Here is a 16,847-nt window from a genome sequence, read left to right as displayed (position 1 = left end):
CTTTCCAACAATCCAGGCAGGTATTTCATTGAAATCGAAATGACTATATACATCCCTTGCTGAACCCGGGCCCTGAGCCACCATTGCTGACAGCAGTGTAAGGCACCCCTGGCTCATCCTAAAAAGACAAAGCAGAGGGAAAACCTGCAGGCTATTTCCAGGATCATGGTTATACTAATCACCAAACCAACAGATTAAAACTTCAAGAGAAAATAGAAGGGAAGTTAAATAATCAAAGCAATTATTTTAGGTAGTAATAACAGCAGCTGGGAAAGAGGGGTGAGGGAGGAAGGGAGAAGGAAATGCCTTTTCATATTCTTCCCCAAAATTAAGCCATAAGGTGAGGCTGGATATTCCCTTTATCAAGTAGTTTAAAAGGGTGAAAGTGTCAAAACGAACAACTCTAAGATGACCTGTTCATGGCAGTGGGGCTGGACTACGCAAGCCTTAATTATGATTCTATGAACTCCTAAATTCATAGAGGTCTGCCATTTATTTCAACAGGAATACATAAGAGGACAGCAGACCTCCATCATCTGAACAGCCACTACCATGAACAGATTTGTAACCTGTCCATCGTGCATCTGTCATGGACAATCTGTAAAAAGCCGTGTGGTTCAAGCAGAGATCCCATCTAGACATGCAATAAAGAAAATCCCTCTGCACAGCAAAGAGGTTGCACAGAAAATGCAGAGCATCTCCCACCAGAAATCTGCAGCCCCCTCTGTGCAGGTTCTAGAAGGATTCCTCCAGAACCTGCAATCTTTAAACATTTCATCAGAAGTGCACATCTTGCACAGCCTCAAAATTTGTTTCCAGTTTACACATTTGAGATTCTTTGTCAGGTTAAAAAGCCTGCTGCAATAAGATCAACTGCACAGCTCAGGAAGCACAGCTGTGCCTATGAACTAGGCAAGCAGAGAAAAGGTTTTCCAGTTCTGCTCAAAGACTGAAAGATGAGTCATTTGCCTCGGCCAAGTCAATTTCAGTCTGATTTTTTCTCTGCTTCCCTCTTCCTCCCAGGTCTGTACTGAAATGTCTCTGGCATTTGCAACTTTTTTCCTCATCCACAGGAGCATGAGAAATTGTTTGGTCTGGACTAAATAACAACAGTTATTGAACAACCTAAAATGACCTCAGTTTTAGGAGACTGAAAATATTACAGAAAAAGCCAGTCTGAAAGAGAAAAATCTATTATAAACATGGCAACATGACTCCAAAAAAAATACAGGAAAACAAAGAACTCAAGAGCAGCTCTTTTTGCTGTCACAGGAAGACTGCCCAGCCCTGTTCCACGCAGTACATTCCACCCCACAAATCAAGCAGCAATAAAGTAAGAGGACTCAAGGTACCACCAGTGTTAGCTCTCACCAGGGCAGGCCCAACCGATGAAAACTACACCTTCAGGAAATTATCCTACAGCACTGGATTGTATGATGCATCAGAGCTTTCACTTTGCAAAGACTTCCACAGGCAATTATTTTATGACAAGTGGAAAAGGATTATTAAATAAAGGTGGATTATTAGCAATAACTCAAGATGAATTTTGAAACGTCCCGTACAGTCCCTCCAGATCAACTGACAGAGATTCTCCAGCAGAGCACCAAGAAGACTTACTTGTGATTTTCAGAATACAAAGCAGCATAGACCAGTCTCATATAGGAATGAATCAACTTTCTGACGATGTTCATTCCCACAAATGTGAGCGGTCGCTGGCTGTCCTCAGTAAAATGGCTTCTAGGGCTTGAAAGACTAACAGCATCTGCCGGATAAAAAAGTATGTTAGTATCTGACAATATCAGGTAAGACTTGAAATTATTAGCTGAGCAAATAGTAATAACCACCATCAATAAAGGGTAACCCCACCCCAAGAGGAAAGCTTCCACACACGAAAGTGACATTAACTTTTAGATTCTCTCCCAAATTAATGCTTCCTCTCGGAAAAGATCACTTTGGAGAGCATGTAGTTTCAAGGAATCATTGCTTTAAGAGACGGCTGCTCCTAAGTGGACGATGAAAAACAAAATGTCCCCGAGAAAAACACTGGGGCTGTTCCGGTCTTGCAATTATTTCCCTGCAGAGGAATCCAGAAACCACACAGCACTGGGCTGCGCCCATTACAAACACCAGCCCCTGTGAGCAATGGGATATTGAGGGAAGGCTGTCACTGAACACGACACAGATAAAAATGATACTGGAAGACAAAGAATAGCAGGCGATGGTTAAAAAGCCACACAATACAGTACTATGTTGTAAGCAGTCAGCAATGCTGCACCAGCATTCAGAGTGAAAAATTATTGAACTCTTTGTTCATTCGTCATATTCTGATGAGGATAAATTGTGTCCAGCTAAAATAAGAAAAATGAGGTCAACTTTACCAGCGGCTTCCTAGAAATACTGATATATCAGGGAGATACCTAAGAACATTTACTTTCACCAGACTATTGTTTTGCTTACTTAACTGCTTTTATTGATCCCCTTATTTCCTAAAAGATCTTTTGATAACATTTAAAGAACCTTAACAGCTTGATTTGGACGGGACGATTGGCTGTGTGTGTCATTAAATCCAGGAACATCTATGAACTGAAAAGAGCATCTCCCACTCGGTAGGTGCTTCTGCCACTGCTACTTCCAGAAAAAAAGAAAAAAACCAAACCAAAGCCATAATCAATTATCAGAGTTATCTACACCACAAAGCATTTATTCACAGAACCACAGAGTATCTTGAGCTGGACCCACAAGGATCATCCAGTCCAACTCCTGGTCCTGCACAGCCACCCCAACAGTCCCACGCCTGACAGCGCTGCCCAAACCTTCCTGGAGCTCTGGCAGCCTTGGCCACTGTGACCATTTTCTGGCAACCTTTTGTCGCTTCTTCTCCAGGGTGGGATTGTTGGGACTGCAGCCGCGAGTCCCTGAATTACAAGCCCCCTGTCCAACTTACTTCACTTTCAGGCTTCCTTTCTCCATCGAGAAGCTTGAATATCTCAGCACACTCCATGGAAATTTTCACGGATCTCTCCACGACATCGTACACTTGGGCCGATGGCAGCGTCCTGGCGACGGACACGAACGTCTCCAGCCCTGCAAAGGCGCAGCGTCAACCCGGGGCACCGGCGCCCCGTGCAGGGCCCGCTCCGGCCCGGCCGCGACCCTGAGGGGCCGAGCGGTGCCATGTGCGCCAGCCCCGCCAGCAGCAGCACCGGTGCCACCCACCCCCTGCGACGTGCCCCGGGACAGCCGCCTCCGCCGGGGACGGCGCGGCCGCCTCCGCCCGGGACGGCGCGGCGCGGCCGCCTCCGCCCGGGACGGCGCGGCCGCCTCTGCCCAGCGCAGCCGCCTCCGCCCGGGACGGCGCGGCCGCCTCCGCCCGGGACGGCGCGGCGCGGCGCGGCGCGGCCGCCTCCGCCCGGGACGGCGCGGCGCGGCGCGGCCGCCTCCGCCCGGGACGGCGCGGCGCGGCGCGGCGCGGCCGCCTCCGCCCGGGACGGCGCGGCGCGGCGCGGCGCGGCCGCCTCCGCCCGGGACGGCGCGGCGCGGCGCGGCGCGGCCGCCTCCGCCCGGGACGGCGCGGCGCGGCGCGGCGCGGCCGCCTCCGCCCGGGACGGCGCGGCGCGGCGCGGCGCGGCCGCCTCCGCCCAGCGCGGCCGCCTCAGGGCGCGCCTTTCCCGCCACGCAGAGCCCCTCACCTTTGGCGGCGGCCGCGGGGTCCCGCAGCAGCGCCGTGAGGCGGGCGCCATCGAACTCCTCGTCCCGCGAGCCGCAGGCTCCCCGCTCCGCTTCCCGGCCATGCCCGGTTCGGAGCCGGCACGGCGGCACCCCGGAATCGCCGCTGCGGGACTCCCGCAGGCAGGGGCGGGCGGAGCGGGAGCGGCAGCGGCCCGGAGATATCGCGGCCCGGGCAGGGTGGTGGTCCTGCGGTCCCGCCCCGGCCGAGTTGTCGGGCCTGCCCAGCGACCGGTGCTCAGGTGAGCAAAAAGAGTTAAAAATAGTTACCATGGAACGGCACAGAGTCCCCCTCCGGTTCACAAATTCAGAGTGTGCAGAGCCCGTTTTTATACAGTTTTTGGGCTTGGGCAACCGATTACGTCATGGGTTCTTTGTGTGTATGATTCTTGATTCATATTCATCTAGGGTCTTTTACGGTTGCAAGTCAGGTGAATAGTTTTTTCCGGGGAGACAGAAGCTTTTGTCCGGGTTTGCTGGAACCGGGTATTGAGATGTATGTCCTTGACGACAGTCGGGATGATGGCTGTGGGGCGCTGAGCACTCGGCTGACGGTGGCTGATGGCGGTGCTCAGCTCCATCAGCCAGGGGTCACACCCTCCTTTCTCTCCGCGATGGGTGATTATCTTCCCTCTCGGCAGAGGAATGTCTTCCAGGAACCCCGCATTCCTTTACGCTTAAGAAAGTGATGTTATCCAGTAAAACACAAACTAACTCTAAAATATCTACTACACAGGCTTATAAAGTATATTATTAAAAAACCCACGAATTAATCTCAAAACATTCACCTCAATCTCGTTCCACCATCCCTTCCCACCCCCTGCCGTGGGCAGTACACCCAGGCGGCTTTACCTCTAGTTCAGTCAGGCCACAGGGATCCGGGGCAGCCACAGCTTCTCTGGGCCCTGTGCCAGGGCCTCGGCACCCTCACAGACGAGAATTCCTTCCCAGTATCCCATCTGCAGCAGTCTCTCTCTTTTGTTTCAGCCTTACAGTTTTCTTGAAACTTAAATTTATGCAGGTATCCAAATACATTGGCAATTCCAGAAATCGGTAAGCACATAATATGGAAAGTAAATAACATTCTCAAGAGGGAGTTGCTCTGTTTTTGAGGGGGTGAAAAGAAAGGCTAGTGCTAGCAGAACTAGGGAAAAAAAAAATTGATTTAACTCTGTTTTAAAAGGCTTAAAGTACCCATACTGAGATCTTCAAGGTAAAAGTCCTAGTTACCAGGCTTACAAGCCTGATAGTTATCATCACACCATATTTCACGGTTCTAGTATTTTAAAAGTACTGCAGAATGCTACTGAAAATTATTTTTATTTCAACTTGAAGTGAAATTATTCTCTCCCCTCACTGCCTGTGGAGCTGTTAGAGGCTTCCAGGAGGCTGGGGAAGCAGACTACGGGTTTCATTTCCAGCCAGGTCACTTCCATGTTCTGCTGGAGTGGACTTTGAAGCCTGTGTCCTTTTCTTTCTCTATTATATCTGACAACTTTCCTCCCCCGAGTCTGCTTTTTGGCAAGACGCATTTACGGAGGGTCAGTCGAAGACCTCAGGCTCAGAAAAAAATCATCTGTTCTGCTGTGCTTACGTGTGCAACAGATGGGAGCAGCAATGAGTCGAGTAGTAACTTCTGAGCTGCCCGGTTTTTCAGTAAATCAAAATATTCTGTGATTCTTGCCAGATGAACTTATCATCATATCCAAGTTACACACACCCCTCTGGCATTTTCAAGGCTAAAAAGCAATTCCTGGTCCCTTGCATGAACCTCAGCTCCCCCCCTTGTTCAAGGAACAGTTCTAGATACAAGACTAACTGAGCCAAGCGACCCTTTCCTGCCTCAGTTACGTCCTCTGAGGCCTTTACTGTCCTGAACAGAAGGTAAACAGCCAAGCCCCAGCCCCGCAGTCCTGCCCAACTTGCCTTTGCTCCCAAACCTGAACCTTTTTCTTTGCTCTGGGATTCCTTACTCGTGCAATCCTGAAGACAAATATCTGATTTGGCAGATGAGACCATTTCTAACACAAAATCTTCACCGAGGTTTCTCTTCTGATTTCAGCCTTAAGCACTCCCGTCCTTCTCAGGCAGCCCCTATCTCCAGCCGTTAGCCATGGATCCTTGCTGTTCTCTAGCTGACATTGCCACCCCTCAAGTCTCTTGATACGCATTTACATCACTCCGTAACGGCGTCCTCCTGACCCTTCCCAAACTCAGCCTGATCTCCAGGCCTACAGCCTCTCCCTGCAGATGAGGGACTATGAGAAGGGCTGCAGACAGACCTTTGCATGACCCCAGCTATACAGCCCATGCTAATCCCAGCCCAAACCTGTCCTGCTGTTGGGATACCCCACTTACAGTTACAGTAACCCCTGTGGTGGTTTCACTTCACTTCATCTGTGAGTTGCAATCTCCCACCCTTCACTCCTTTGGTAAGAAACGCATTAGTGTCTTAAAATAAATGTTTCTTTTTATGTATAAATTAAGTATAGAAAGCATTCAGAGGGAATACATTTAATCCAAAATCGCACCTTAAAACTGTAGCTCTCAGTGTTCGCTCTCAGTTTACACAACTATTACACAGAAAAGTTTCCTTCAGTTTTTCCCCAAATTTCAAGTGTGATATAGAGCTCTTTGTCAAATCTTCCTGCTTTCCAGCCTTTGGCACCCTGAGGCATGGGATGACAGAAGGAGAGAGGGTGACGCTGCCCAGGGATGGGCTGACAGGACCACCTCCTCGGCACAGCCTCCCAAGAAGGGAATGCTCCCAACACTATCTCTTCTTTGTCATCACATGTCCAAATGCCCTGTGCCCTGCACCTCCATGATCCTTGCTGGGATCAGCCCAGTGCCAGCTCACACACTTGGACACAGTCATTGCAGACCTTAAATTCCAGGAGTTCGGCATCGAGGAGTCCAGGGTATGTGCAAGGTCCGTGTATGGACCCAGGAGACGAGTGGGCTGGCAAGGCTGAGGTAAAACCACAACTTTTTTTACTCTAGATGCTGTAAAACAAAATCATCTCTCCTCCTCTTCTTCCTCCTCCTCCAATCCCGTAGTTATTTCAGCTGGAGTGCAAGGAGTGCATTTTAAGCCTGACTAATGGCAATTTATCTTCCTCCCACGAGGAATATTAGAGCCTGTCGATATGGGAGGATCTGCCGACCAGGCATTATGAGCATCAGGGGTTTGAGTCAGAGCATGGGGAGACTCTGGAACTGGGCCGCATGCCCAGGTGCTGAAGATGGGTGGAAAGATCAGAAAAAGAGGGAAGAGGACAGAAAAGTGTCAATGAGCAGGCTGTGCATAGCCGGAGGAGGCATTTGCTGAGAGCACCTCTGAGTATCTACTGCGATTCTCGGGTATTTCTGTGTACTGAAATCCTTCCCACCTTATACACATGGAATAATCTTCAAGCATCATCCAGTCTGAGTTTGACAAAGTCACTGAGTCACAGAATTTACCAGGGAGCCCTTACAGTCTTGATGGGAAAAGCAGGCACTTACAAGCACTGCAATATCATTTTAAATTTTTGTTATATGCTTCTAATTTCACTGTGCTCAGGTCGAATTAGCCTGAGGTCTGGATCTCAAAACTATTAACTCTCACTGATTAGATATTGATACGGGCTATTCTTTTCTGAAACACCATCAGTTTTGCATGCCTTTGCATACCTAACTTGAGACATCTGGAAGCCCGATTTTTTCAAGGCTCTTGGAAAAGCCACAGTTTTTTCAGTGTTTTGACATTGATTCTGTGGCTTTGAAAAGCTTCTGTCTTGAATTTCAAGTACGTAGTCATTGGTCATTTTGGAAAATCTTGTCTTAAATACTTACGGAAGGGGAACAGTGTCATGATAACGACCCATCAGAGGCAGGCTCATAAAACCGTAGTAAAGCACTTTGACAAAGAGGGTGATTTCCCTGACCGTGCTCCACCCAGTAACTGTGGCCTAATGTCCTTCCTAACTGAGGGGCAGGACACACAGTCTTTCCTAGTGTGTCTTTGAAACATCATGTCGGGAAGTGACCAGGGACATTCTCTTGTTTGCAGCAGTAAGCTCTCTGAGATGGGCCATGCCTCTCACTTCATGTCTATACAAGTGCCAGGTGCACTGCTAGAAAAAACAATCTGCGTACAGGAGAAGTGCCAGCAAGACTGGCAGCATTCAGGGGGGTGGGGAGCGGGGACCTTCTGCTGCCTCTCCTGAGGAAATGGAGTGAGGTTTCATTCCAAATGAAACGTGAGGAGACTGGCTTTGCAAACTTCATGGGTCACATCTTCTGTCTCGTGAAGTGGTGGGGGTCTCTATGGTGTTTTGACTAGTTTGGCCAAGGAGCAGCTCATGATCACCAAACACAGAACTTGCTTAGCTCAGCTCACTCTCTCTGAAGCAAGTCAAAAAATAGCAGAAAACAGCAAATCATTCCCCTCCTTCTAAACCTGCTGGGTGGAGTACTTCACTCAGTATTCATTCCAATTTCTATTTACACACACAAGAATGTTTCCTAACTCTGGCTCACAGAATTGGTCCTCTCCAGTTCAAATTACAGCACACTTGAAGCTCTTGTTAGATCGTATCATCCATAGCGCCTTGTGAGAACTTACAGCATCCAAAACAAATTCAGAATTGGAAAAAACTATGGAACAGGCTTCTCTACAACGATTTTCAGCTTGTATCCATAGAAATAGAGGTTGGATTGGGAAAACTGCGCTCTGTTATTTTAAATAATCAAAATGTAGTGATTACTGTAAGGTATGTGCTTTGTTTTAAGTGGTCTGACACTCATTTCCATAGAAACAGAGAGAGGATAACAGCCCACTTGTTTGAACTGTCCTGTGGATTCTGTCTGTGTCAGAATGCAGGAATATAAAGCTTTTAAAAATGTGGGAAAGGCCTGGGGTTTTGTTCTTAATTATGGGGGGTTTTTTGGTTTTGGTTTTTTTTTTTTTTTTTTTTTTTTTTCTTTGTTTTAATTCTCAAAAGCCAAAAAGAACATTAGGGAACTTCTTGGAAATTTTATTCTGGGCGAATAGAATGAAAATGACAAATACCAGCTCTTAAAAAATTACAGGGGAGAAAGCAGGAAGAAAAAGCAGTAGGATGGGGAGAAGTGTACACACACACACAGAGGAATGTGTGTGTGTGTGTGTGTGTGTGTAAAAGTATTTCTGAGATATTTTTCTGACAACTCTTGTTATTCTACATTAGATCTAGTGATTTTTTTTCACTAATAGAAGATTTTAGACCATCTAACTGAACTATTTTATTTCAAATTACTATTTTCACATTCACTTTCTTTATTTCACATTGTTTTCTTCTTAACTGACACACTAATTTTATCGGAATTTCCATACACTAAGCAATGATATGAGTTTTGAATTGGCAGTTTGGCTGAAATTCAGGGGAAAATGAATATCAAGGAGAAAAAGAAGTGAAGTGCTCAAATTTTGTCTTTGCTTTTTTAAAGCTTCCATGTAACAACACAATTCCTGCATTTCTGGCACAGTAAAATCATTCCTCCCCAAGTTCAAAAGAGAGAAACTCACTGAAGCAGATGTGATATCTTTCTTGGATTCTAACTTCTAGACTTTCAAGTGATTTTTTTCTTTGGGGAAAAAATGAATCCAATTCCTGTTGCTTGTGAGGGAAGGACAAGGCTGAGATTCTGGAATTCTACATGCTGAACATGTCTGGATTAGTTATATTGTCTTCCAGCAACTGAATATTGCCAGCTTGTAGAAGCAGCTTTCAAGGCTGTAGCAGAGAGGTGCATTCTGCACATCGTGATAAACACTTACTCCCTTCCTGCCTTTGTGTTTTATGCTACTGTCTCCAAGTTTTCTATTCACACACTACCCATCACGGGGGATAGCAGAGATTCGCAAAAATACTTTTTATATTTTAGGGTACTTGGTTTTTAGGTTAATGTTGAATAGCAAAGTAGCCCCCATTCAGCGGGAAAAGAAAAAGAAAGTGTATACATATATCTCAGTGCCATTCTACTGAAAGCATGTCTTCAGTTCCTGTCAGCCACAGTGTCCGTGAGTTTTCCTTCTCCACAGGAAGGCTTCCCTGGAAGATGTGTACAAGCCGGAGCACCCAGCTGCCTCTTGCGCTGTGCTGTCTTTCAGCCCTCCCCGCTTCACCTCCCTGGAGGTTACCTGCATTTCAAACCTCTCCCAGTTCAGTCATTCCACTTGGAAACTGCCTTTGCCTTCAGGTTATACTTGCACACTGCCAAAAGAATGCCAGGCTCATTCCTGCGCTTTGGGATGGTCTTTTGCTTACAGCATCACCAGGCTAGAAAAAGTTACGTTATCTCACTGGGAAGATTCACAAATACTCATCAGGCAACAGCCCTGGCAGACCTTCTGATTCAAAGCCTTTCAAGCACAAGAATGGGATACTTCCCAGTGATTTTGGATGCTGTCTATATTCTTCTGCATTGATTGCGCTTCAATGACCCCCCACAAAATTTGTTTGAATTTTAAAACCCCGCTGTGTTAAGAGAATCTTCCCCCACAAAACCGGGGGACAGACAGTAGAAAAGGTTTGACTGCAGCAATTTGCATTAAGTGTCCTTTGCAGGCTTTGACTATTTCCACCCACCCCTGAAAGAGCCTGGGAGACGGGCATTAACGGCCAATCATTAGGCAATGGCTTTTTGAGATAACAATCAGGCTTGCCTAGTATCAATGAGACCTGTTAAAATTAAGTCTTTGCCTTGCAGAGTCACTTTGTGTTGTCATGTGGGATGCTGAGATGTGACACAGCACGTCCTCTTCCCCTAAACAGGTTTAATCCCATCTTCTCATAATCTCAAAATTCTGTTTGTCCCTGCCATGGCATCCTGGTTATCAAACCAGCTGCCCAAGACTACGGAGGCATAGTCTGATATATGTGATACCCCGTTGTTTTTCTGGGTGTTAAAAGGGACAAGGTGAGGAATAAAAGTGGATTCAGATTCAAACACGAAGACCAAGTTGGTCAAAGTTCAGTGTAACCTCTGAAAAGAGGGGCCAGACTTTGGAAATTCAAATCTGGATGCATTCCAACTTCAGTTGGAACAGGAGGAGAGGAATAGTTTTAACACAATTAGTTTGGTCCTGTTAGAAATCTATATTATAGGGTTGGCTTTCCGCAAAATGTATGTTATATAAGTAATAATGTTGTAGTAAAAATATAAGTTTTTCTTTTATTTCTTCTATTAGTAAAGAAAACTAAGCATATTAATATTCGCTAATATAGTATGCTTAAACTGTCTATTTAGCCAAAATAACATCCAATAAACATATAAAAAAGACTCTGCTATTTGCTTAAACTGTCTGTTTGGTCAAAACAACATCCAGTAAACATACAAAAAAAACCCTCTACTATTAATATACCAACTATCAAACATCTACCATCTAAAAAAAGCACAAACCAAAGCCCAAATTAAAAGTAATAACAAAAACACAAACAAAAACCACATACTCTAAAAAAGCAACCCCCCAAAAAAGCCATACAAAACAATTCCTAAAATATAAAAACTAATTTATAAAAAAATGAATATTCAACAAACTAATGCAATAAAAAAGTATCTAAAGTATAACTTTAATATAGCAAAGTGTAGACTTAGCTGAGTGCCAAGTCACCCAACCAACCCTATTTTGCTTTTTTAATCTCCCTTATAACTTTATTAAATTTATTTTTAAATTTTACATTTTAAAAAAATCTCGTTTTTCACAGTTCCATCATCTTTCATCTACTCACTCATGGGGTTTTGTTGATTTTTTTTTTTTTCAGGAGAAAGATCAGTGTGAACATGCATAGCAGGATGTAAACATTTGGATATTCATGTTTACCCACTTTACACCCCAGCACAGCCCCAGGAAGAAAAGATGCTTTCATTCCCCATTTCCAGAGTTGGTTCTAAGCTCTCTTTCCTGAGGACAGCTCTTACAGGAACTGGGAAATGAGTGTCCTGATTTATCCCCTTGAGTCCCTCATACCTTAAAAGAAGCACCAAATGACATTTGAAGGTAGTTTAGCAGGTAGTAATGACAATTTGTTGGAACTTCTCACCGGTTCACTTTTCTGTATCACAAAAGATTACAGGGAACAACTTGAACTCTCTCAAAGTAACTTCAAGATGTTTCCCCACTTTGCAGTGAAGGTTTTAAGCCAAGCCTACACACTTCAAACTCAAGACCCGCTGGAGTCGGAACGCTGCGGGGATGAGGCAAGGAGGTGCCACCGGTGTGAGGAAAGAGAGAAGGTCCTTTTGCAGCCTGGAAGAGTCAGTGCTGTTTGCCCACTGAAATCCCCCACCCAGAGATCCTGCCAGGCGTAGGTCCCAGCTGGGTCCCCTCAGAGACCCGTGAGCCGAAGTGTAAGGGCTGCAGCGGCAGACTTGGCAGGGTCGGGCACGAGGGCCGAGGGCGCCTGGAGCAGGCAAGGCAGGGAAGCTGGGCTGCGGGGGACGGGGAGTGATGGGGAGCACCTCGCACCTGCCTCGGGAAAAACACAAGCGGGGAAACGCGGTCACGAGTCGCGGTGTGTGCAAGTCCGTGACAGTCCTCCAACCATTGCCAGGCGAGAACGATGGGGGAGACGGTGAGATGGAGCCTCTAGAGCAGAGGGAGGCGCGAACTGCTCGGAGAGGGGTGGGGAGAGCCGGGGAGGGCGGGCGAGGTGCAGCCGGCTCTGAGTCAGCCCGGCCGCGCGATGTGCGCGGAGGGCAGCGCCCGGCACGGCGCCGCCGGGAGCCCGCGTCCCTTCCCGTCCCCTCCCCGCCGCTCCCGCGTCCCGAGCGCCCGCGCCCGCCGGACCCGCTCCCGCCGCGGCCGCTGGCAGGGCTGCTCCGCCCTCGCCCTCCCTCTGCCCCTTCTCCTCCTCCGCCCGCGGGGCAAGGGCAGCCCCGAGGGCGCCAGCCGGGACCGGCCGCACCATGTGAGGCGGCGGGGCTGCCGCCCGCCCCGAGCCGCCCTCTCCCGCACCATGAGGGACGGGGATGCGGGGCAGCGCCCACGCCGCGCACAGGCAGAGCCCGGGCCGGTGCCGATGCTGGGGAACTGGGGCAGAGCCCGGGCCAGGGGAGTGGGGCCGGGCTGAATCCTACAGTGTGTACATCAGCCCTAGAATTTCTTTGTCACGCTAAAAGTGATTTGAGCTCGAGCCCTGGAGCATCCCCTTCCCAGGCCCAGTGATTTCAGCTCTTGACCCACAAGCTTTATTTCACGGCCAGCTCGCTTCTTCCAGCTCCACGTGCGCATTCCTCCGACTCTGGCAGCTGAAAATTCTCCACCGTCCACGGGGCAGGGTCTTCATCTTGGCCCCAGCTGAGCAGCCATTGAGCCCTGACCCCACCGTGTCTATGCCCACCCCGCAGTCAACATCCCAGCCCCAGCCCTACAGTGGGTATCCCTGACACGGGCAATATCCCAGCAGCACCAGCATTTCAGGAGCAATCTTACAGCAATCCCTTTTCAGCTCTCCACCCTCTCTCCCATTTCTGGGCTCAGTACCCAGCTACAACATCAGTATCACAGGCCTACAGTCATTTCAGCGCACCAATCTCACAGTCAGTTCGTCAGCCCTAAAGTTCCTATGTTACTCTAAAAGTGATTTGAGCTCGAGCCCTGGAGAGTCCCCTTCCCTGCCCCAGTGATTTCAGCTCTTGACCCACAGGCTTTATTTCACTGCCAGCTCTTGTTTCACTTTTGTCTCCATGTCTTCCCAGCACTGGCACATAATAACGTTGCTTTTGGTTCTCAGAGTATGGTTGTTGTTTTAGGTCTAACTCTGTGTTGTTTCAGCACAGCTCTTGTACCCACATTCCAGCCCCAACCTACTAATCCTTACTGCAGCAACAGCTCTACCATCCCTATCCCCCCCTTACAGTGATTTCAGCTCCAGTCACGCAGTTCCCGTCCCGGCTCCATACTCCCTAGACCAGCCCCACAGGGGTTTCACCCCAAACCCTACCATCTTTGTGTCTCCTCCAGCTCTGCTGTCTCAGCTCCAGCTCCTCAGCGTCCCACTGCTTGCCGCTAAAAGCCGCTACTGCTTCTCCCTGCAGCTCAGGACTGTTGATAAGGCCACAAGTCAGTTATTATCATCGCTTCAATGTCCTTAGGAGCTCTACCACCCATCCTCTTGGGTTCCCAGCCCTGGGAACACTTGGCACCTGAAGCCCAACATCTGTCTTCCCCCTCTCGCTGGGTCTCAGCCCAGCACTTGCCCCAAGGCCCCCCTCACCTCCCCCAGGCAGCACCGGGGGCTGGGAAGAGCCACTGGGCCCCTGCTCCCCCATCCCAAAAAGTGCCCTTGTGTTGGTTCTCGGGCCCTGGTGCCCTCCGAACCCCCACACCCTCAGCCTCTGCTTGGTACCACAGGGCAAGGGCTGGCAACCCCCCAGGCATCTCCTGCAGGCCCTGAGCTGCAGCTCCATCCCCTTCTCCCGTGGCATTTATCCACTCCAGCCCCAGCATTCCCATTGCTCCTCATTGTTTTGGGCCGGCCTCTAGTGCCAAGATCCTTATTCCACACCCTGGGGCTTTATGCCTCCACTGGCCTCGCAACCGGTGTTTCAGCCCTAGCCCTACAACCTTTACTGAAGTAACAACAACTATCTAGCAAAAGAAAACAAAAATAAACCAAAATAATGTAATAAAGCGACGAAATTAATGAAACGGAGTAATAAAGAAAAAAATCATAATTATTTCGAATAAAACAAAATAAAACATTAAAACTGAAAAAAATGCAGCTTTATTTTTGATATCTTAAGCGTTACTTTGTATCCAGAAACCACGGAAGCACTTCTCCCCTGGTAGCCCCAGCCGGTCTCCCCGCGCCGCACCAAGCCCCGCACCAGCCTCCGGCCGTCCGAGTCACGCAGGGCGCGGCGGAAAGAACCGGGCACGGCCGGCAGCGCTGCCCCAGGACACCGCCAGTCCCCACACGCTAGCACAGACAGACGCGGGAGTCGCGTGCGGGCTCACCGGCGCTCCCCTGACCGGAAGTCGCAAACATCCCGTCCTGGCGCAGCCGCGCTCCTCCGGCGGCGCTCCTCCGGCGGCGCTCCTCCGACCGCCCAGTCCCACCCGTCGCTCTCCGCGCCGCCGCCGAACTAGCGCCGAGACCCCTCAGGGCACGCTATTTACCCCCCAGGGCCGGGCCACCCCAGCCAATCACAACCTGAGGCAGCGGCGGCCGGGCCAGCCCAACCTATCACAGCGCAGTGTCGGCCCGCCAATCCCGGCCCGCCCGTTCCCGCCCCCCTCGGCTCCGCGACCCCCCGCTGTCCCCTCACGCCCCGCTCCCGCCATTCCGCCCGCTCCCCGCCGTCTCCCCGTTTCCCTGGGAGAACTCCCGGCCGGGACCTCAACGGGGAGCTCCCGCCGCCCTTCCCGGGTCCCGGCAGCACCTGCCGAGGCTGCGGCAGCGGAGGCACGGCTCCGCTCGTTCCCAAAGCCGGGGCGGCGGGAGGGACGCCTCAGGCGAACGGGGAACCGGGACCGGGCTGAGGGGCCGGGCCGCGACTGAGCGGGCTGATCTGGGCGGGACCGCGCCCGGATTGAAAGGGCGGCTGTGATTGGACGGGGCGGAGAAAGGCGGGCCGGGATTGGCGGGGCTTGGCAGCTGAGGCTGCAGCCAATGGGAGCGCGAGCGCTCAGGCGGGCGGAGCCAGGGGCGCTCGGGGGTCCGCGGTCGCCCGGGGTCCCGCTCCCGAGACCCCCGTCCCCTTCTCCGACCCTCCCTGTGCCCCGGTCCCGGCTGAAAGGCCCCTGCAGAGCCCCACCGGAGCGCCCGTCGACACTCGGGGCAGGGAGGGGCGTAGCCGGCAGCCCGGCCGGGAGCGGTTCCGAGTCGCCAAGGCGGACTCTGCGGTAGCAGCGCGGGCCAGGGAGCGGCGGCGACGTGGGGGGGAGGGGGGTCGGCGGCGGGGAGCGGGGGCGCGTGCAGAGCCCGCTGCCGGCTGTGGGCGCCTCTTTCCCCGCAGCGGTTCCGCTTCTGCGGGGACTTGGGCCGCCCCGACTGGGTGCTGGCCGAGATCAGCGCTGGGAGGATCAGCACCCTGGCCAAGATACTCAAGTGCCCGCCCCCCGCCTGCTGCGGGCCCGCTGCTCACCGCAGGGGGGGTCAAGCGCTTCAACACTACAATGGCATAATCAGCAACATTATTTAATCTCGTGTTCTTCATGCAAGCCTCAGCGTTAAGAACACTACCGGCCTCTTCTAGTAGTAATAATATGCGTATATTATGCATATGTTATTAGTATTAATATTTAGGTAAGAATTGTTAGTGTTAACACTGATAGTGAGTGTGTTAGCTGGTGTTTACCGTGGTGCTCTGCTCTCCCACAGTATGACAAGATCCCGAATCTGCCCTTAGATGCAAAGTTAGGTGAGCACTGCTGTCCTTACCACGATCCCCTGATGGAGCCATGCTCCAGGCATGGGCAGCAGTGTGTCTGGGGATGCCTTTCCAAGGTGACAGAGCTCACCCCCCCTCCCGTCTGCAGAGTCGGGGGATTTGAAGGCGACCATTGCTGTCCTCGGCTTCATCCTCTCCAGCACGGCCAAGCACTGGGTAGATGGTGAGTCTCTGTCAGGTGACCTGCAGCAGCTGGGGCTGCCCAAAGGTTCCTCAGGCGTGCTGGGATGTTGCTGACAGTTCCCAGCCTTGCCTTCACATCCAGATGGAGGGCAGGCTGGCTGCTGTGCTGTCCTCTGTCACCTCCCTTCTGTCCATCAGTCCCTGGGGCCTCCCCAGGTGCTTTGGTGGAGTTTGGCAGCTTCAGGTCTGGTGTGAGCAGAGGGGTTCTTCTCTTGTCTCCCCTCAAGAGCAGAGCATGCCAGCGCCTTGTGCCATTCCTCTGAGGAGAAGCAGAGCCCCTTCCAGGACTGGCTCAGTGCCTGCAGCCTGAGGTGTGAGCGGGGTGTTGGGTCTTAACAGGAGTGTGGGGGTCAGTGTAAATCACCATGCTGGAGTGAACCGGGGTGCTGACACCATCCCACTCCCCACCGTACTGACCCAGCTGGGCTCAGTGTGCTGGCACGTGGATTACACCCTCAGCTCCAGCGACTTGCAGGAGGTCAATGAGCCCGTGGTGCACCTGACCTTCAGTGTGC

At 50.7% G+C, this 16,847-nt stretch overlaps 1 protein-coding gene across 1 annotated transcript; it reads right to left on the bottom strand.

Moving 5' to 3' along the window:
• Positions 1–1,144: 1,144 nt before the first annotated feature.
• On the bottom strand, positions 1,145–4,093 carry LOC136297036 (nucleolar pre-ribosomal-associated protein 1-like). Its single transcript, XM_066196637.1, has 4 exons — positions 4,089–4,093; positions 3,690–3,946; positions 2,945–3,084; positions 1,145–1,762 (listed from the first exon to the last, which is right to left on the bottom strand). Exons 1-4 carry the CDS (start codon positions 4,091–4,093, stop codon positions 1,688–1,690), a joined length of 477 nt encoding a protein of 158 aa, XP_066052734.1. The 3' UTR covers positions 1,145–1,687.
• Between the last annotated feature and the right edge of the window lie 12,754 nt (positions 4,094–16,847).

Source organism: Chamaea fasciata, unplaced genomic scaffold (assembly GCF_029207755.1).
Source record: "Chamaea fasciata isolate MVZ Bird 193981 ecotype frontalis unplaced genomic scaffold, bChaFas1.0.hap1 SCAF_14, whole genome shotgun sequence".
Taxonomy (NCBI): domain Eukaryota; kingdom Metazoa; phylum Chordata; class Aves; order Passeriformes; family Sylviidae; genus Chamaea; species Chamaea fasciata.
The sequence above is the reverse complement of the archived record's forward strand: the minus strand, read 5'-3'. Positions and strand labels throughout refer to the sequence as shown.